Below are 21,566 nucleotides of genomic sequence, written 5' to 3' on the forward strand. Positions count from 1 at the left end.
TAACCAGGGATAACCAGGGATAACCAGGGGTAACCAGGTAACCGCGATGTACCTTGATGTGGTCGAGCACTGCCGTGGCGACGTTGGTGTGCAGGTCGATCAGCCTTTTCTTCTCCAACAGCTCCGGCAGAGAGCTGCAGTAAACACACAAAAATGTAAAAACCAACCAACAGAAACCTCCTCAGTCTGCTTCTCACATCAACACAACATTTCAGCACCTTTTACTGGAGCATCACATGTCTTAATCTGTGGAAATTATACGACTAAAAGCCTGTCACGGAGAGCGAAGCCTCCTCCATCACTGCTGCTCACATCCAAAAACAACATCCCTGCGATTTCCATTTTGAACCGAATTCCTGCCGCAGACAACAGGTTGTTTGGGAAGTCAGAGTCCAGCAGCTTCATGGTTACAGATAAAAAGAAACAACAGCGTTTCAATGGTGGAAATCCCAGAGATGGAAACCAAAAATATAATCAGATGTTCCCTGGCTCGGAGCTCATCTGTCCTCGGGTTCATGGAAATCCATTCTTTAGAGGTTATTGAGAAACATTCACTGAAGGGGGCGAAGACAAAACTCTGTGTTCTTTTTCTGCCATTTAACCTCCATTTATTCTGAGGTTCAGTGGGAGCAGGAACATGCTGAGCCGTGACCCTTTGCGCCATAAATTATGTAAATTAATTATGTTTGTTGGAACTGTTGCACAACTTTGAGAAACTGGGACCAAAACGACAATTTAAAGCCGCAAACCTCCATAAACACAGTGAACACAGAGCTTTGTTCTGTTTCTATACGCGTACATACAGAAATGTGTGTTTCATGTGTTTGTACTTAAGCAACCTAATAAACTGCCATTTCAACACAAAAGCCTATTGGTCTATTTAGTTTTAAATTCCAGCTGGAATGACCTCCTTTACCTTCGATCATGTCCCTGTGTTTTAAAGTGAATCTAAGTTTCTGGTTTTCGTGGTTTCTAGAGCATGTATCAGTGTGGATGTGTGACGTGAACCTTGTATTTCTCCAAATGTTTCTGTCAAACATTTGCTATAAAAGACATCTCTGACTATGGCGACTGTGGTTGCAGTGATGTTGGCTGATGGAAGCTGCTGACTGATCTTCTGCTGCGTTCGGTACCTGACGGCGGAGGTGAGTTTTGCCGTGTTGTCTGACAGCATGCTGATGGCTCCTTCATCTTCTCCTTCTAAACCCTGCAGAGACACAGTAGACATTAACAAACAGGTCAATCTTGTATCTCCAGTATCACCTTGGTGGAGATTCAGATATGACTGAAGTTCTTTAACGTTAACCAATAGTTTGGACAAACTGAGCTTGATGACGGATGTTTGTGGTGGTGACTTGGACAGGACTGTTTGACTTGGTGATACGTTGAAAACGTGAACATGATTTTAAGGAGTTAGAGAAGGTCTTGTATACTAAGACACTACCTTGAAGACCTGGCCACTGCCTGAAAGACTTGGAAGTTACCTTAGAGAATTAAAGAAGCACTCATTATCAGCTTGATTACATGGACATTAAGTCAGGGACTCTGTTGTGACCTGTGGGACTTGGAGATGCAACTACAACTAAGAAGTTGCTGATGGATTATGGATTGCAGATTGTGTGAACTCCAAAGAGCTCTTCAATCTTATAATGTCACTTATCTGGAGACTTGGACATTATCCTAGATACTAACAAAAACACCTCTGGAAGCCTTTGATGCCACTTTGAAAACTTGGATATCAACTCCAAGACTTGGATGAGATCTGAGGTTTTCAAAGAAGCTCTTGAAGACTTCAACATCACCTTGAGGGTTTTGACATTATCTTTGAGACCTGGACATGATATTAAGTAATGGGTGAAGGGTCCAATATTACCTTGAAGACTTGAATATTGTCTTTGAGAATTGGACAACATCTGAGGGACCTGAAGAAGCTCATGAAGCATTACATATCGACTTGTTGACTTGGACATTGTGTCAGGGATTCTGATGTGACCTGTGTGGCTCGGAAATTCCATTTGCAAGACTGCAGGGACTCCAAAATGCTCTTGAATCCTAGAATATGACCTGAAAAACTTATTTTGGAGACTTAAACATTTTCTTCCAGACTCAGAAAACACTGGCAGCCTTCGACAGCATCTTAAAGAACGAAGACGTTTTCTTTGAGACCTGGACAAGGTCTTAGAGAATCAGAGAAGGTCTTGACACATTCAATATCACCTTGAAGAAGACCAGGGGCCTCATGTACAAAGACTTGCGTGGATTTCATACTGAAACCTGGCGTACGCTTCAATCCTGAAAACTGCGTACGCACAAAAAAATCCAGATGAACGAAAGTGAGCGTACACCTGAATCCAAGCACATTTCCTTTGTACATCTCACTCAGCGTGGAATTGACCGCACATGCTGGAGTACCAGACTCTTCCCTCTCCACGCCCTCAATTTACATATGCAAATTAGTATAAACAGGGCCGACAGGTGGGATTCCCCGCTCTGCAGGATCAGATAACAGTAACAAGGATGTACTCATCCCGTTTGAGCAGGGAGTCGCCGCTATTGTGGGTGACACTGCTGTCACAGGGGTGGTGGGAGCACACGCAGGTCACTCAGATCACCCCAAGGTAAATATTTATTGTGTAGCTCACAGATTTATTCACTACACGGGTCATATAATAATCTGCTCGCAGCCAAACAAGATACAGGTTCTTGCGTAATCATGCCAGGATATAAAAGAGGAAATCAAAACTTTGTCTCATGTCAGATTACTCAATTTATTATTTTCCAACAGACAATGAGGCAGGAGAAGACTGTGAGACGCAGTCCCAGCCTCGTATCACAGACCCACAGGATTCCTCCAGCCTCCCCGGCGTCAGCCGATCCTCTGGTCCGCCACAACAGCCAGCTGCTGATGCCCGTCCGGGGTGCATTTTAACGCATATCGGGGGGATTAATGTTAGGACAATTAAATGACTTACTCACCAAGAAGCCACCACCGTGCCAGCTTGTAGCCTGTTCTCAATCATACTGTTGGTCAGAATGTGTTTTGATCAAGGCCGCCTCGCAACAATAATTGTATTTGCGCATCACAGACGATCTGTACACTGATTTAATAAAAAATGCCTCCTGTTTACATAAACACATGCATCTTGTGATGGTGCCTCTATAGCAATGTGTGTGCAGTCGACAGCTCCGATTACAGCAGGAAAACCGGCCGTCGCTACAAATTGCACTTTTATGTCGCCCTGTTCAACTGTAGTGTGGGAATTTGATATATCTGGCTGACATTCGGATGGTTCAGTCCACTGTCGACTGGCACAGTCCCGGTCGGTCGGCCAGCTCCGTCTGAAATGACCCTGTGGCCAGGAAGCCCAGTGGGTCAGCACCTGTATGGGCACAGGTAGGACATGGCTCCTGGACGTGTTGCGCTCCAATAATGGCCGCAGCTCCGCGCACAGTTCTCAGCGAATTGCCCTCGGGAACGTAAAGCGGCTGATGATCTAGTCGTCGTCCTGAAGTCTCTGAAAACCCGTTCTCTTGGCACTGCTCCATTGGCAATATCCTCCAACAGGTCCAAAGCTGCCATTGTTGTTAACGGTGTCTTCTGCACCATTTTACGTAAACTTGTATGTCCGCTCATCTGATTGCAAACACCTGGGTGTGTTAAGTGTTCATCTTAGTGTCTCTGATGTGCATATCACTTTGAGGAATTACCTTTTTTTTTTACATTGTTTTGTACATTTTTATATTCCCAGCATCACCTCTAAGTGTCGCCAACGGCTCAAAAGCAATAGAAACGTGCGTACGCCAGTCAAGAAGTTGGCGTGGAGGACCGCACATTTCCACGTTCATTTCGCTCTTGATACATCTGAACGTGAGCGTGGATAAGTGCGTACGCCAAGTTTTTGTGCGTACGCACGCTTTGTACATGAGGCCCCTGGACATTATCTTCTAGACTTCTGAATTGTCTAAGGGACTTGGAGAATCTCATCAGCTTGAGGACTTTGACATGACATCGGAGACTTGGAAAAGCTCTCTGAAGCTTTAATTTGAATTTAAAGGCTTTGATAGGACCTTCAGGACACCTTAGATATCACCTTGAAGACTCGACTTCAATGTTTTTGAGACAATTTTAATGACTTTCAGCTCTGAATGTGACCTTTGGAAGCTGGTGACTCAGCAGATTCCAGAGTTTCTAACTTGACAACCATGACTTGACCATATTTAATCCTCTACAGTGTGTTGGAGTCTCACCATGATGCTCTTCAGGCGTTTGACTTCGTCCTCCTGGGCTCGGTACGTGTCCAGCTCCTCCTGAACCGACTCCGCCACCTCGGGGAACGGACTGGAACAAACATCCAATCAGAGCACTCAATACTCAGCTTCTAACCAGTAAAACAGCAGAACAGATGGAGGGGGTAACTCCACCGAAACAACAATTAGTGGTTACTGGACGTAACTCTGGTTCTGTGTAGGAAACAGAACTCTGGTGACGTTAGAGAGAAGAAGACTACGCTGGGTCAGAAACAGAACAAAATGTTTTGCTCTCCAAATCAAAGCCACCAATATAAAACCTGTCCAGCTGTTTTTTTAAAGCTGCTCAAAGGTACCGACCAGGAGGAGGAACATTCTCCTGCCCTTAAAGAGGTTCTACGGGGATATTTCAGACACAAAGTTGAAAAATTAGAAAAATGCCAGAAAATAATCTAAGTTCCCCAACGTACTGGTGATGTAAGAACGTCCAGAACCCAAAGACGTCGTATTTACCATCACATAAAACAGCCATTCTTCACAGCATAAGCTCTACCACTATAACTCTGACACACAGCGTCAGGTTGTTTTGATATTTGATGTCTTTTAGTCTGACAACTGATGACTTTTCCTAAAGTGACCAAAAATAAAAAATTTTAATATTTTAAAATCTCATACTCTTGTACAGGTGCCACTAATGTTTGTCCACTGAGGCTATTTGGGGTCAAATGTGACCCGTACATCCATAGAGACGGGTTTTAATCCACCACTTACTATGAGGGAATTAAATTCTTCACCGTCTGGTCTAAACCGACCCGGACCAGACTGTGAAGGCCTATAATATCAGTTAAATCAATGATCATCTGATGTGTAATTCTTCTCTGATGCTGACCAAAGCTCCTCCTCAGACACCCACCTGCCCTTGTGTTTCTGCCAGAACTTGTCGGCGGCCGTCAGGTCGTAGGTCTTCCTGTTCTTCTTCTTTGGTCTGGCGCCCGCTGGCGATGGCTCCGCCCCCGCGCCCTCCTCCATCATCACCCGGTTCAGATGGAAGTCCTGGTGGACACAGACTCACGTTACTGGGTCTGGACTTGGTTTATCTATTGTCCAGGTGCAGCAGCTCGTCTTAAAAACCACAACTGATGCAATTATTTTCCAATATCAACTGTTGTTCTGGTGTCCCATGATCCGAATGAGCCTTTAAGTCCTTCTGAAGAACTGGATCCAGACTGGGACCACCAAGAGAAACCAAAGACGTCATCTTTAAGCTGCCATTTACAGTTCTGAGATCCTCAAAGTGAAACTCTTTGTGAACATTAAACCTAATCCGGGACAAGCAGAGTCCGCCGGGCTGAACTCCAGAGCATCATTAAAGTACACCTCATTGATCAGAACCCGTCCCGACTCAGAACCACAACATGAGGGTTGCCGTGGGAACGGAGGGCAGATTTAGTGCCGGGATCCCGTCTCCCGCTGGGTGGAAGACATGTTTACGGCAAAGAGTCTGCAGCCATCTGGACCGGAGCTGGTAGAACCGGGCCACAGCAGAAACCAGATCTGAGGCTAAAAATGACTTCACCTGTTTCCAAAACAAACCCGAGTGTCGTTTTCTTGTCTGCGGTGCAGCAAAACTCTCTGTTTCTGACCCGTTTGGTGCTGCTGACAGTTATTTCTCAATAACTCCTGAAACAACAAAGTGGAGCAACGTGATAAACCAGCTGCCTGATCTGCTTCCTGCACACGCCGCTCACATCCAACAGTCTTCACATTTACAGGGTCTACGACAACATCAATGTTTAAAATAATTAGCGTGGTGATGAGCTTGTGTCTGTACGTTTAATGTTACAGGGTTTTCTCTTCACTTCAGCAGGTTTTGTAGCTGCTTTGTTAGAAGAGGAGCTGCAGACATAAAGCCACCTCCTGTAAATCAGCAGACGATCAGTTCTTGAACAAACTAGCATGCATTACGTTGCCGCTACGCTCCATTATCAGATTAGTTCACCTCCCAAATATCAGCCTCAAAAATCTGCTGCGAACAAACTCGACACTGAAGGAAAATGAGTTTTGAAGGACAAATATGAGACCAAAGGAGTCGTTCAGAGTGAAGCTTTCTGGGCTCCGTTAGCCAAAATTTGGTCTTTTTCTGACAGCCTGTGTGTGTGTGTGTGTGTGTGTGTGTGTGTGTGTGTGTGTGTGTGTGTGCGTGTGTGTGCCGATGACATGTTACGTAACACGTCCATGTAACTCTACATTCCAGTGGTGTCAGTATTAACCTCAGCACCTCAGAGGCTGACAGTGTTCTGGCTCTGCATGAATTACTGAGTGTGTGTATGTGTGTGTGTGTGTGTGTGTGTGTGTGTGTGTGTGTGTATCAGGGCTCCAGACTGACTTTTCCACTGGTTGAACTGGTGTCGGCGTCCTTCTCAGCAGGCTGCACCAGCGTTTTGTTCCAGCATCACATCACCTGCTGATGAATCGCCATCACAGACCAAAGCATCGATCTGAAGACGTACTAATTCTGCCGCCAGTCTTTTTCTGATATCACGACAACTGTAACTCCTATCCTGATAAACACCTGCCTATCGATAGATTCACGGACGTTCTCTAAACGCCTCTCGTGCTGCTCGGTGGCTACAGGTCGCTCTGACAGCTGTGAGACCAAAACGTGCTTTAAAAATGGTGAAACCAGGTTCTGATGTCAGGTTTATTAAAGCTGATCTACATGGACTGTTTTCTAAGAGCATTTTCATGTCACCATCTCAATCACAATCTTATTATTTTTGCCTGTTTGCTTTTCTCTGGTGTTCACTTGAAACATTTTTATTCCAATGTTCTGAGAAAGTTCTAGTAATCTTTTCTTGTTTGTTTTAGTTCCCAGAATGTTTTGAACATTTCAGATCATTTTGGACATCCATCCATCCATCATCTCTACACCTTCATCCTCACTAGGGTCAGGGGGGGGCGGAGTCTATCCCAGCTGACTCAGGGTGAAGGCAGGTTCACCTGGACAGGTAACCAGTCTATCACAGGGCTACACTTAGAGACAGACAACCAAGCACACTCACATTCACACCTACGGACAATTTACAATCACCAATTAACCTCAGCATGTTTCTGGACTGTGGGAGGAAGCCGTAGAACCCGGAGAGAACCCACGCTGCACGGGGAGAACATGGAGACTCCACACAGAAAGAGAGACCTGCTGACAGTAAACAGGTGATTGACAGCTCACCAGCACGTCGTGGATCAGCGCCTGATAGGTCCAGGTGTGGTGGAGGGGCGTGGCCATGTCCACGTTACGGTCTGCCAGGACGAAGAGCGGCCTCTGGAAACTGCAGAGAACAAAACGGAGGTCAACTCAGAGAACATGTGACCTGCTGGTGGCAGAGCAGAGCATCATGGGAGACAGAGTCCAGTTCTGTCTGAGTAAATATCCACACTGTGCTCTAATGGGTTTAACTGAACCAGAGGCGGTTTGTGTCTGTTTAATGACAAAAACTAAACAGATATAGAACAATAACAAGTGGATGGACCTAATGGTGTGATTCCAGTTGACGTTTCTCCATTTTTGTTTGGGAGAATCAGCTGATCACAGGTGGAGCTGAGCAGCTACGAGTGTTGCAGGAGCCCTGGGAGCAGAGGTCACTGCAGCAGAACGTCAGCTGACATATTTCACTCAACATCAGAGCATCATTTAAACCTGAGCACTGTCAGTCGTTTACACATTTAGAAGAACGCTGAGCAACACGTTAGACGACTCTGGTCAGTATTAATACTTCTACAAACTTTAAAAGAACTCAGTATTTTCTTCGGGCAGAATGTGCAACAACTGGTTGTTTCACATAATGTTGTTGTTATTTGTGTATTTGTGTGTAGTTCTTGTGTATTTTTATATTTTTACTTTTTACTTCGTTCTTCCTGCTGCTGTTACGCTGCGTGTTTCAGTCGATACAGGATCATCTTGTTTTATTTTATCTTACGGACGGCAGCCAAACTTAAACCAGGAACAGTTTAGATTTTTACGGGTGCGTCTCTGACCGTCTCGATCACATCTCGTGTGATGCAAACTGATTTATGAATTCGCTGACGGACCAGTAGCTGCACAGTAATCTAGCTGTGAAACTGTTTTTACACGAGCCGCTGCTTCAGACATGGCTGGCATCCGTCTCATGCTTTTATTCTGCTCATATTCCATTTTCATCAGCACCTTATTTAACTCTGATGTTTAGTTCGTTAGTCTTAAATGTTTTTATGCGTTAGGAGCACTTTCCAGACCTCGTTATGTTGTTGTCTGACCTCAGTATAGTGACAATAAAACTCCAGCGACTGAAGAGTCTGTTGATTTACTGAACAGTCACATGGACACTGTAACCATGGCAACAAAGGAGGCCACAGCTCAAAATATAAAAGTCAACCGTCACTAAAACTGAAATTAAATGACAAAACCTGCTGTAAAGACTGATCCCGTGACAGGACCGAATGGATGACCGACCTGAACTGCCCGGCGGCCATGCTGTCTCCGGTGAACAGGCTGTTTCTGGCGTCGCGCAGGTTCTCTCTCAGCTTCTTGTCCAGCTTCTGCACACAGGACGCACGTTTTGTGTTGAAGCTGCAAACATCTCATAGAGCCGACACTCTGGAATGCCTGAACGTGCCGGTGAACTCACCACAGCCACCATCTCTGCTGCGTTTCCTCGAGGACACCTGATGATCGGCACCGCACCTGAACGATGACAGTAAACTCTCACTTCACTGAACACGTGAAAACATTCAATCACACTGATTAACGGGAGCTGAAGCTGCATCCACCTGCAGCCAAACAGACGTTCACAGTTTATGAAGGCTCAGTTTAAAAGATAAATAAATGACCCTGAATCAGCAGAGTCTCTCTGGTTCTAACAGAGAAACGCTACACAGTTTAGACCTAAATTAAAAAGATGACAGCGCCACCTGGTGGACAGATACAGTAACACACTAAGACACACTGAACCAGGCTGCTCCTGTAAAAGCCAGTTAAATGAGACCAGGAAGGAGCAGCTCTCACCCAGAGTGACAAAGAAGCAGAAGAGACTGTCCACGATGGTGTCCATGATGGCCTCCATGTCCGTGTCCTGGATGTCGGCTCTGTTGATGGCTGCACAGGGGAGACAGGTGAAACAGGTGAGACACTCAATAAATTGATTACGAAAGTTGTCATCAAATGTTTTACATTGCCAACTAGTCAACCCAATAGTTTCTTAATTATTCGACTTGTTGTGAAGTTATTTATGAAACACGATGCCGTCCACAGTAACACGATTTATCGAGTCTCAAATCATCACTTTTTTCAAACAATTTCTGCGTAATCATCTTTGATTCGTGTTAAATGTTTACAACAACTAAGCGCTATGAGATGACTTGTTGTTGTAAATATGCGCTATACAAATAAAATTTAATTGAATTGAACATAAAACCTGCATATTTCTGATTTTGTGTTTCTGAAATGTAACCATAATACAATAAATACTTTAAACCTGCCGAATCAGGGTTTTTCTCACATTGAGGCTGTTTTAACAACAACAACATTCCTCGATGTTGTTGTTCAAACAGCCTCAAAATTCAAAGTGTGAAAAAAGCTGCTGAAAGTGAGTCGACGGGCAGATTTAAAACAAGATTTATCCTGGAAAGTATTTGATATGTGATGGTAGTCTTTATAAATATCCATATTTTATAATAAAAGCGTTTCAAGTAGACCAATGCTGGTCGAGCAGAAAGAAACGGATCATCTGAGACGGAGTAACCCTCGTGTTTGTGTCTGAATGTGTGTCTGCGTTACCATGGTAGGAGATGAGCTCCTTGTTCTGGTGACAGAGGATGAACATGTCGTCCTCCAGAGTGATGAAGTTCAGGTACTGATCAAACACCTGAGACACAACCAGAAACAGTCACACAGGCACGAAGTGTTTATCACAAAGGTTTCTTATCTCAGGGTTTAAGACGGAGGAAAGTCCACAAACATGGATTTATGAACAGCAGATATCACCGTTCAGAACGATGCAGACAACAGAGTTCACTGGAGCGAAAGGAGCAAATAACGACTTTAATACCTTAATTAATAACTATCTACAGTTTGATAACGACAAGAGACCTGATTCAATGAATTCTTATTTCTGCTCATGAACTTATATTTAGCCTTTATTCTAACAGTTGTTGCTGAATATCGACATTTACAAGTTCAGCCTATCATGTTTTCTACATTTGTTGATTTAAATATTTCTGAACAGATAAGCGTAACCGTGGTAACCTTGGTGACCAGGTTGACGGCGTTGGCGGCCAAAGCAGCGCTGGCGATGTCCTCCAGTTTACTTCTGCTGATGGCAGAGATGAAGTTCAGGTAGTACGACTCGTACAGCTGGTTCCTCAGGTCCTGCAGATAAACACACAAGGACGCACATGAACGGACAATTCAACAACCGACGAACACTCTGGCAGCAGCCGGGTGAAGTCAGCTGAGTGTGAAGACCTGGCAGATCCGGTCGATGTTCTCCTCTGTGGGCATCACGAAGTAAATGGCTGGAACGTCTGGGATCGGATCTCTGTCGGAGTGAAGCAGCCTGAACACACAAACACAGAGTTCACATGTTTGACTGGAAACACACACAAGATCCAAAATATACACAGAAATACAAACAGAAACACGACTGATTCTCAAAATACTGTTTGTCACTTTATGTTTTTGCACTTATGAAGTATTTTTTTATCAGATCTTCTAATTATCAGGTTGTTTGATCTGCTCTCATCCTCACACAGTTCGGTCCGACTGATTCAACGTTACTGAACGTTTACTCCGAGTCCACCGAAACAACAGCAAAGACACACAACAGGACAACCAGATCACACAAAGCTAACACGAAACAAAACGTCAGAGACACAGAAAATGGCAACAGAGAGATAAAAAATCATCACAATCAGACACAGAGCATCACAAATGTGACACAACTGAGCAAAATGGAACAAATTACAAACAAAACACACACAGACAGAAAACTACCACAAATGACCAGAAGGAGATTAAAACAGAGACACAAAGTCAACACAAACGCACATATAACAAGAGCAAAGACACACAAAATAACTCAAAGCAAATACAAAGATACACAAAAACACCAGCGAGAGACACGAACTGAGCTCAGAGAGACAGAATCAGTTGACGGTAGATTAACTCAGAGCACTGGGGAACATTTTCTTCATCTGCTTTTGTCTTTGTTTCTGTGACCAATCGATTTGTTGAAATGTAGCTGTGATTTCACTCCACAAACGTTCTCTTTGGTTGAAACCAGGCCTGGTGTGAATAAATAATAATGAATCAGAGTCTTACAGATGCAGGGTGATGCCCATGTCTCGCAGCTCTTTGACAGACAGCAGCGGAGAGATGATGTCTTGACCAAACCGGTCGTAAATCAAAACCTGCAGAGACACAAAGATCAAAGATCAAAGATCACCTGAGAGAAGAAAACTCTGACTGAGGTTTCACTGACTGACAAACACCTGAGTCACCTGGTGGAAGGAAGCAAGTGTTTCTAGTGCTTTATCTATCTGGAACCTCAAGTGAGAAGATGGATAAAATAACCAGGAAGGACAGACTTGATGAAACCAAATCCTAAACAGGAGCTCCGTTGAGAGAAAATGCATTTATCATCTATAAAAATTCAGCTTCCTCTTCTTATAATTTCCAGATCTCTGTTACACAGGACCACAGATCAGTCCTGCTGCCTGAATTACAGACAGAGATGTTGAAGGGAGAGTTGGCAACCTTGACAAAAAAATAAAATAGAGTATAGTAGTAATAAATCAGGGCATATCTGATGAAGGAGTCACTACAGAACTTTCAGTTCAGAACCGTTTTCAGTCTGTAATGAAGCAGAACATTGGTTTAACACAAATGCAGACTCAGAATTTACTCTGACATCTGAATTAATTGTGTATCTTTGTCTCCTACTGAATCCTGACATAGTAAGAGTGACATGTGAAAGCAGTGATGCAGGTGCGTTCAGGTGCGTTACCTTCCATACTGGCTCGGCTGCCGTGTTCTTCAGAGGAGGAGCGTTGAAGTTCAGCATTCGCTTTAGAGCGACTGCAGAAACACAAAAACACGTTCACAGATCACAGTCTCCACGCTGATCTACAGATAACACACTTCCACAAGTTCAACCCCAGAATTAACCAGCAGCTGGTTTGATAATCAAATCATAGTTTCATGTGATTTTAATCAAGACAAGCGCCAAATGTTTTGCTGTTTTAGGATTACAAAATATTACAATTAGATGTTTGTCTCCAATAAGCAGTGAACTGAGTCTCTGTAGGTTTTTAGATAAAACAAAAGCACAGCAGGTGTAACACTGCTTCTTTGTACTTTAACTTAGGTTAAGAAAAACAACTAATTAATAGATTAAACCCTGACTACAGCAGAGCACTAACTAACAGTTAGTTACACTATACAACAATCTATTTTCTCATTTATGGAATTAGTTTTTGTCTGTTAATTAGAGCCTGGTTATTATCTTTGAAGTTTTGAATCCTCTAATTAAAGTGTTTTTCTCGTTAAAATGTGCTGCAGACACAGAAGACGCTTTAAAACCAACTGTACTGAGCTTGATATTGTCTGTTAGCTGTGATTTGGTGGGAAACAATTCAGCATTGACACACAAAACTACTAAATGTGCATTACATTTATTTTTTTAAGCTGCAGGATTTAACTGTTTCTATAAAACGTCCTGAAACTTGAGAACAATCTGGAACACTGATGGAACTCAGCCTGTTTCTGCTTTTCTCGCCGTTAGCAGCAGGCTAGCTCCACCGACTAGTTCCACCGTTATGAAGCTAGCAGCACGGTTAGCGAGCAGGCTAAACGGCTGGTTAACGGGTCGGTTAACTGGCTGTGCGGCTAACTGAGCTGCTGGTTAGTTAACTAGTCTCTAAGTGACGGAGAAGTGAGCTGCTGCTGAAGCGAAACAGAAACGTCCGTTCAGCAGCTCCACCGGCGGCTAGTTTAGGCTGCTTAGTTAGCTGGTTAGCGGCCTGACACCGCGGGGTAGCTCCCCCCGGTGAGACCCCGGGTCGGTGCAGCTCTCCGCCACCGGTTACCGCCGCTGTCAACCGCTGAACGCGACCGTTACCGGAGGAAACGGAGCCGCTGCGCTCACCTGTCTGCTTCTCCCGGACAGACGCCGCCATGTTGGATGTTGTTGGTGGTGACGGAGCGGCTGATGACGTGGCAACAGGCGACGTCGGCTCAGCGTCAGAGAGGGGCTGAGTACGAAGACGTCTCACTCCGGCAGCGTCTCCCGGAGACCAACCAGAGAACCCGCCAAAGAGGAATGAATTATGAAGAGGTCTCACTCCGCCGCTGTTTTAAGCGACCAAAAGCAGAGGGGATTTTTGCACTTACAGTCTCTTCAATCAAAACTTTGTCTGTGCCGTGTGGAATCATGTTCCCAAACAGCTGTGGCCAACCTTTTTCTTGACCCGTCTCGCAAATAAAATCAAGGAATCTCTGTCTGTTCTTCACTGTTCTCGACAGCCTTACCTCCGGTTTACTTCAAACTTGTCAGACGTGTCGCTGTGGACTGGATGAATCGCAGCGTCGAGTTTGAAGGATCAGCGGTCCTCAAGACACATAAAGAGTAAACACTGGACAGCAGGTGGTGGCAACCAAGGCTTCAGGAGAAGCTTGAAAAACAAACCATCTGCAGAACTCGCTGAAGAACTGGTGAAGGCCGAGTTTACTCAGAGACTGGGTCAAGTTAGAAGGAAAACCTGAGTGAGATAATTCAGCCCTGCTCATACAGGACTACTACTGCCTGAGGAAGTTACCCCCATGTTTGTATTCTGTGTGGTGCGTGTGACACAGGATGAGCAACGTTTAAAGCAAATGTACTGACATTATCTGTAGATGTGATATTAATAAACTTCCTCATTGGAACAGTTGAGCCGTTTCCGTTCTGAATGTCATCCATCTCATCAATCTTTGAGCTCTCTGTGAATTCTCTTTAGAAACCTCAACAGAATTCTCCTGAATTTGCACCAAAAATTCTCCAAAACCTTCATTTCTAACCATCAGCGCAGCCTCTGTGATCCAGGAGGAGGCCGAAGAAAGATGCAGAGAAAACTAAAAACTAAAACATTTGAAATGGCCCCAGATACTATCACAGGACGTCTGGTGTTTGGTGACACACGGTTAGTATTTTGCAGTGGAATTTTTAAGATCAGACGACCTCCATCGTTACTACAGATGATCAGACGTCTCCGGATAATACTGATCTTGTGTGAAGATGACTGTAGATAATTAAGGATCTTTTGAGAACAGAGACAAACACTTCATCAGAGTTCCTTCTTCTGAGCACCTGACTTGGAAAAAATTGTGAGTTTATCCTTTAAGTCTGTTGCAGCACACTGGATTTAGCACTTCATCAAAATGATAACTGACAAAGCAAGGGACACTTTATATGAGGAAAACAAGGACAAAGAGCATAAATAAAAATTAATAATGAATCTGAAGACTTCATAACAGACTTCAAGCTTTTTTTTAAATCCAGTATCCATCCGGCTCTACGTTTCACCGATGAAACAACATCTTCTGCTCAACTAATCAGCAACGACACAGTGACACCTCGCAGATGTGTATAAAATCTGATATTGGATTCATAATTTGTTCATTTTCAAAAATGTTGTAAAAACAAAACAAAAATATGACAAACAGGAGCAACCAAAAGCTTAAGGAACAAACTGTACAATAAAACAGGACTGAACTAATGAACTAAGTTATAAAACTAGCAGTTTACATACAAGACTTCAAAAAGGAAACTTAAGACATTTTAATGCTTTACGGTTGAATTTAAAGGAAACCAGGTTCATGGAAACACAGCAAAGCGATATGCAGAGAATCTTCTTTCACCGTGTATTTATGTCATGTGGTACCATCACTTAGTTAATCTAATTGTTGTAACGTTTGCTGATGTTTGCAGCCACAGATGTTTCATTCTTCAATAGATGGTAAGCTAATGATGTTAATAATTATCTGCCATCAATAACATAACTGGTTAAAAATAGAAAAAGGCAGAAGAAGGACATGGATGTCAGAAAATGTATCATAGACCAGCTGCAGTACCTGGTTGTTCCAGCAGGTGGAGCCTCTACCTGTTTAATCCTGTAGAGATCAGAGGAGGCTTACCTCAGACTACAGCTCATGGTGGCAGCAGAGAGCATTGTGGGAGTTTAGCAGCAATGGGACCATGACAGAGACTCTGAGGAGGTTCATGACCTCCAACCAGAGATTACATGTTCAAGGTAAACCAGAGTCCTCTAGGATAATGTTTCTGTAGCTGCACGATCAACGTAACCCCGCCGCTATTACGGCAGATCAACAATAATTATAGGATAGGATTAGGATTTCACTATGTGGAAGATATTACCTGTATTTCATTATTTGACAACTGGATTACTGATTGATAAATCTACCAACTACACGACATTATCAACTCAGTGACGTCTCCATGTTGCTTGGTGGCACTGTTTTTGCAATTAACTGACAAAATTTCCACTTAAACAGAAAGTATTTTGTCTAAACAACTCGCAATCACAAGCTTACGAGATCCACTGAAAGCAGCAAATATATGCAACAGCAAATAAGTAAAAGCATACGTCCCCTTTGAGTAGCTTCAAACTCACACAGATAAAATGGAAACACTGACATCAATCACTGAATTCAATTCACAACAACAGCTAATGCAACGTAAAGGACATAAAAAAGGACAGACGATGGACAAGTTAATGTTGAGTTTTGGTATTTGTATATATGGTCTTATATATAAAGAGCTGCTGCTTTAAAAAGAAACTCCATGATTTAAATGCAACCATGATCAAACAGTCGAGCTCAAACCATTCAGATCATCAGAAAGACACGAACATCGAACTTTGGGAAACCCAAATGGAAATTCTTCAACTATTTTCAAACTTTCATAAACTAAATAGTAATAAAAAACACTGAGTTAGAGTCACTGAGCGTCATCTGCAGGTCAGAACCAGCATGACGGAGGAGGTCCTCTCTGGATCAGCTGTCGGTGGGCAGCAGCAGGTGGACTCGGTGGCTCACCGCTTGCTCCAGGGAGCTCTTGAAGGCCTGGTAGGACGAGCTGACAGGCAGCAGCAGGTGTTTGGACTGCAGGTCGCTCTGAGGGAAGAGCCCCTCGTCCCTCCAGCCCTCCTCCTCGAGCCCTGGTGGGTGGAGGAAGGAGATGGAGGGAGCAGGGAGGAGGCCGACCGCCGGCACCTCCTCCACGCCGGTGGAGAACTGAAGGAGGTCCTGCAGGGAGACGGAGCTCCGGCCAACTGAGGAACCGAGAGGAGTTTAGCGTCAGCACCAGGGTCAAGTTTAATAATAGCACATTAAAATAAAAAAAACATTCACATCAAAATAGTAAAAGTATTAATGATGTGCTCAGAAGTCTTGTTCTGTTTGTTGACATGATCTCAGTATTGTCTTCAGATGTAGTTCTTAAACGCCTTTTGACTAATTGTTTGTCACATGTTTACATTTTGAACACTTTTTAAGTTAAATTTTGAGACACTTTAGGACATTTTGGACAAATCTCAAATTATTTTGGACATTTTTAATCACGCGCATATTTTAAAAGCTACTTTTTTTGTAAGTTTCTCGTCTGTCTGTGTTCAACCTGAATACGTCAGCATCCCTCCACATCTTCAATGTCTAAACTCCAAACCTGTTCAGACCAGACTTAACATGAGTACAAAAACAACTGTATGTTTAAAACTGAGTCAAGACTCTAAACGGGACATGAAATTAGTAAAAAGGGTTATTTTCCCACATCTGTGCAGCCGTGTTGATTCATGCCGCGGCATCGTTTACTCCTGTGTCAACGGCGCCACACCAGCTTCATACTTGGTTGTGATGCTGTGTATGTACGCAGAACAAAGACTCTGCTGCCTTCTCGTTCAGATTAGTCTGCACAGGTTCTCCTGGAAAACGGACTCCGACCTCAGTGAGACAAGCAATTCAGATGAATCAGCAATTTAAATGAACCCGGATTACCTTCGCACTCGAGCAGGAAGTGTCTCCAGAAGGTGACGACGGCGGTTTCTCGGTTCAGTTTGTCGTCCTGCTCGGAGAAACTGACGGCGAAGAGTCGACCGACCGTCTGAGCTGTCAGATGATCTGCAGCTTCACAGAAAACAACGAAGAAGACCGACGGGAAGAGCTGGACCTGCAGCAGGTCACAGGTCAGAGTAAACAATCAGACTTTAATCAAACTCCCAAACAGGACACCCTGATGCAGACGATACTCTCATTTATTGCTCTGTCTACTTAATTGATATCATAAAGTTCTACTTAACTTTAAATTATGTCTTCAAATTATCACTAAAACCACTAAAACTGTAAGAACTTCTGAAAATAAGACAACTGAACATAAAAAGCAGAATCAGGCTTTATTTACTGAACACAATAAACCTATTATTATTTGTTTTGGCTATCAAATGCTCAGAAATAACAGGAAAATGCAGATTTCTGACAAATAAAAGAACACAGACTGATGGTGTTCACAGGAAACACTCTCAGGGAGAAAAGTAAACTTCAGTCACCTGATCAAAGACGCCCAAAGTCTGCAGACCTTCACGAAACCTGCAGGAAAACAAGCACAATGACATGAGAGGCGTTTAGGGACCATCTGGAAACGGCAGCGTCTGATAATAGGCAGGTGTTCATCCAGTGAAGAGTTTTAGGTTCAGTTTATTTATATTTACTCTTCAGGAAATGTTCTGAATTCAGCAGATTGTGGACTAGATGGACGTGAAAGCAGCACACTGTTTATTCAAATGTGAAAATATTCTGTTTCTAAAATCAATGAAGAATGCCAATATTGATCTAAATAATCGTGCAGTCATGTGTAACATCAATAAAAGATGTCTACAGTAGTAATAAAACTAATTTTCCTGGCAATAAGGTGACAGATTTGAAGCACTGGATGTATATTTAACACGTTTCCATCTATTAAACTTATTTTTACTGCAAATCAGGTTTGAAAAAGTGATCTTTGAGGATGGTCTTTATCTTATTATTGTTTATTGATCGATTAATGAACTCAAAGTGATTTTTCTCCTCAACAGCACATATTTATGGATGTAGTCGTACATCCAGCTCAGCGCTGTCTCCTGTCAGTCCATGGTATCGTCCAGCTTCTGTCTCACCTCTGCAGAGGCAGCTGCATCCTGGTGATCATGGTGAAATTCACCAGATCCTCCACCAGAGCTTCTCTCTCCTCCAGGCTGCTGATTGGTCGGTTGCAGCCGGCCATCTCCAGGAAGTCGCAGCTCGCCACCATCGCTTCTCTGAGCTCATCGAGCGACTCGGCCTCAGCGATCTGAAACAGGAAAACCAGGAGTTCAGACGACTGGATGTCTGCGGTTCCTGGCGGTTAATCGGCGAGTCTGTCTGCTCACCTGGCCGACTCGGCGGGTCAGTGGCGTGTTGGGGGTCATGTGACCGACGGTGAGCGGGCGGTGGGCCGGATGGTTGAACAGACACTGGTAGAGGGCCGGAGAGAAGAAGCCGACAGGTGGACCGCCGTGAACCAGAGACAGAGCCAGCAGGCAGCCGACGTCGAAGTACAGATCCTCACGCAGCGCTGCACGGAAACACACACGGCAGAAACACTCAGGGAGTAGACACGGTGATGTTTGAGGTGGTTATGATTATATCAGACAACCAATCAGACAGAAACAAATGAACAGATATATGACAGATAAATAGATTGATAAAGGCATTAATAACTATATAGAGAAAAAGAAAGACACATAAACAGATCAATAAAAAGACATAATTAATCAATCAGTCCGTATCAATAAGTTCTTGGTACCCTGGGAGTTCAGAGCCAGATTCTTGGCTCCATCTGGACCCTCGAATACCACACAGTCCTGGATCTGCTGCACCAGCAGCTTCAGGAAGTGCTGCCGGGCCGAGTCGTCGCCCTGTGGGCTGCTGGGAAACGCAGTCTGCTGCTCACCTGTGAACCTGGAACCACAAAGATGGCTGACAGGTGAGGAGGAGACGCAGGTGAGAAAAGACACACAGCAGAGTGAAGCGAGGCGTCCACTGACCTGACAGACAGAACCTGAGTCGGGTCGAACTCGCTCCTCCTGACCAGCTCCAGACCTGCGGACAGAACTTCCTCCCCACTCACCTCCACCTGCACGCTGAGGGGGCAGAGCTGAGGCAGCAGCGCCTGCAGCAGCTCCTCAGGGGAGCCGGCCTGCACAGGTAGAGAGGGTCTGACAAAGACGGACGGCGTTAACGAGTTTTAATTAACAAGAACCAAAACCAACACAAAAGGCTCAGAGCTTCTAGGACAGGTGTGTTAGATTTATGTACCTTTAACAGGTGACCAGGGACAGGTGTGTTAGATTTGTGTACCTTTTACAGCTGATGGGGGAGCAGATGGGGGACAGGTGGCGTTTGGACAGCAGACTCCTCCTCTGAACTCCCTGAGGAGACGCGACCAGAGAGGCTGCAGAAAACAAACACAGCAGGTTGTGGAGAGGACGAAGCAAAGCGACAGATAAGAGGTAAAACAGACTAAACCGTGGTGAAGGACTCGGACCTTTCCCATCGGTGGCCTGTGTGCACTCGCTGCAGGCCCAGTCTCTGGTGTCCACGTTCAGGTCCGAACATCTCCTGTGGGTTCCTGTGGATCCACACAGTCGGCAGCGAATCACTTCGAACCAGCTGGAAAACAAATCAGAACGTTGCTGCATTTCTGCGACATTCCCTCATCTCTGATAAGAGTTCAGAATAAAACTGGTTAATCAGCGTTTCATCAGCTGAACAGGTATTTTTACCAAACAGTCAGAAGTAACAGGAAAATGCAGATTTTTATCAGATAAGGGACACAGACTGGTTGTGTTAACTGCTGTGTGCAGTCAATCATAGAACATGTGAATGTGCAGTAACTCGTGGATGCGGCGGTGAATGTCGTACCCGCTCTTGGCAGAGTGAGTCGGTCCTTTCTCACAGAGGCAGCTGAGAGCGTCGCAGCGGGTGTAAACCTCCAGCAGCTCTGAGAAGGCGTTGGCCTCCAACTCCCATGAAGCATCTCTGCAGGAAGCACAGACGTCAGAGTGACAGTTTACAACTGAAAACATGACGTGAAGAAGCAGCTTCTGTCCAAGTTACTGTTATTTAAAACAACAGCCGCTGAGCCAAAAGGCTTTCTAGTGAAAACAAGAATAAAAATAAGTTTAAATATCAGGGTTGAAGCTCAACAGTGCTATTTATGGTGAGGCTTTACCTGAGTCAGTTACCTGAGAGGGATTTAAACCCCACAAAAATGACATAAATTACTACTTTAACACACAATTAGGCTGAGACTCAACAGTGTTATTAATTATAGAGATTAACTTGATAATTCAAATACTAAGGCTCAGACTCTATAGTATTACTAATTACAGAGATGGAGAGCTATGCAGATTAAACTAACCAATTTAGCTCTGACAAAAATATACATGAAAACCCCTGAAAGTCCAAGGATTCTCTGGATCTACTCTGAGACAATTTAGTTTTTATTTCATGTGTCAGTGTGGATAAACTGCTGGGAGGAAGCGCTGATCCAGACGCTGGCATTACCTCTCTGGGATGTAGATGCCCATCCTGAGCATCTCCTCCTGGAAGTGCTCCTTGCTGTTGCACAGAGTGCATCTGAAGAAGAAGAGTCCTGCACTGTGGGCCTGACGCTGACACACAAACACAGGAGTGAGAACACAACCAGGAGGCTGAGTGCAGCAACAGGTCACACCTCAAACACTCAGAAACAGGGCTGACCGTAGTCAGAAAACACATTCCTCCTGCAGAATACATCAACGTATACTCCTACGACACCGTCAGCCTGTTTTATTTCAGAATACGGACTGATCTCAGCTTCTCTCTTTGTTGTTGTTGTGAATCTCTTTGTGCTTATTCTGTACCAGTATTTACATGCCAACATTCAGTAAAGAGAAAACAGCCTTGTGTGTTGTTAAATTTAAAAATGAAACATCTTGTAGCTCTGCACCTCTAACAGGTGACCAGGGATCAGGTGTGTTAGATTTCTGTACTTTTAACAGGTGAGGGACAGGTGTGTTAGGTTTATGTACCTTTAACAGGTGACCAGGGACAGGTGTGTTAGATTTATGTACCTCTACCGGGTGAGGGACAGGTGTGTTAGATTTGTGTACCTTTACCAGGTGAGGGACAGGTATGTTAGACTTGTGTACCTTTACCAGGTGAGGGACAGGTA

General features: G+C 44.2%; 2 protein-coding genes across 2 annotated transcripts in view; both read right to left on the reverse strand.

Annotated features, from left to right (window-relative positions):
- Positions 1 to 13,493, reverse strand: part of scfd1 (sec1 family domain containing 1) — a 40,706-nt gene extending 27,213 nt beyond the window's left edge. Inside the window, exons 1-14 of the mRNA XM_008277136.1 lie at positions 13,428 to 13,493; positions 12,288 to 12,358; positions 11,603 to 11,691; positions 10,748 to 10,838; positions 10,529 to 10,651; positions 10,061 to 10,148; positions 9,290 to 9,379; positions 8,913 to 8,968; positions 8,738 to 8,823; positions 7,478 to 7,577; positions 5,162 to 5,301; positions 4,249 to 4,339; positions 1,134 to 1,207; positions 53 to 134 (exon numbers count right to left, since the gene is read on the reverse strand). Of these exons, the coding sequence (XP_008275358.1) occupies positions 53 to 134; positions 1,134 to 1,207; positions 4,249 to 4,339; positions 5,162 to 5,301; positions 7,478 to 7,577; positions 8,738 to 8,823; positions 8,913 to 8,968; positions 9,290 to 9,379; positions 10,061 to 10,148; positions 10,529 to 10,651; positions 10,748 to 10,838; positions 11,603 to 11,691; positions 12,288 to 12,358; positions 13,428 to 13,458 (1,212 nt within the window). The 5' untranslated portion in view covers positions 13,459 to 13,493. The remainder of the gene's footprint in view (positions 1 to 52; positions 135 to 1,133; positions 1,208 to 4,248; positions 4,340 to 5,161; positions 5,302 to 7,477; positions 7,578 to 8,737; positions 8,824 to 8,912; positions 8,969 to 9,289; positions 9,380 to 10,060; positions 10,149 to 10,528; positions 10,652 to 10,747; positions 10,839 to 11,602; positions 11,692 to 12,287; positions 12,359 to 13,427) is intronic.
- A 4,243-nt stretch (positions 13,494 to 17,736) lies between these two features.
- Positions 17,737 to 21,566, reverse strand: part of g2e3 (G2/M-phase specific E3 ubiquitin protein ligase) — an 11,831-nt gene continuing 8,001 nt past the window's right edge. Inside the window, exons 7-15 of the mRNA XM_008277128.1 lie at positions 20,918 to 21,024; positions 20,273 to 20,389; positions 19,896 to 20,020; positions 19,709 to 19,802; positions 19,396 to 19,566; positions 19,155 to 19,309; positions 18,739 to 18,923; positions 18,487 to 18,659; positions 17,737 to 17,920 (exon numbers count right to left, since the gene is read on the reverse strand). Of these exons, the coding sequence (XP_008275350.1) occupies positions 17,854 to 17,920; positions 18,487 to 18,659; positions 18,739 to 18,923; positions 19,155 to 19,309; positions 19,396 to 19,566; positions 19,709 to 19,802; positions 19,896 to 20,020; positions 20,273 to 20,389; positions 20,918 to 21,024 (1,194 nt within the window). The 3' untranslated portion in view covers positions 17,737 to 17,853. The remainder of the gene's footprint in view (positions 17,921 to 18,486; positions 18,660 to 18,738; positions 18,924 to 19,154; positions 19,310 to 19,395; positions 19,567 to 19,708; positions 19,803 to 19,895; positions 20,021 to 20,272; positions 20,390 to 20,917; positions 21,025 to 21,566) is intronic.

This window comes from Stegastes partitus, unplaced genomic scaffold (assembly GCF_000690725.1).
Source record: "Stegastes partitus isolate 25-593 unplaced genomic scaffold, Stegastes_partitus-1.0.2 Scaffold89, whole genome shotgun sequence".
NCBI lineage: Eukaryota > Metazoa > Chordata > Actinopteri > Pomacentridae > Stegastes > Stegastes partitus.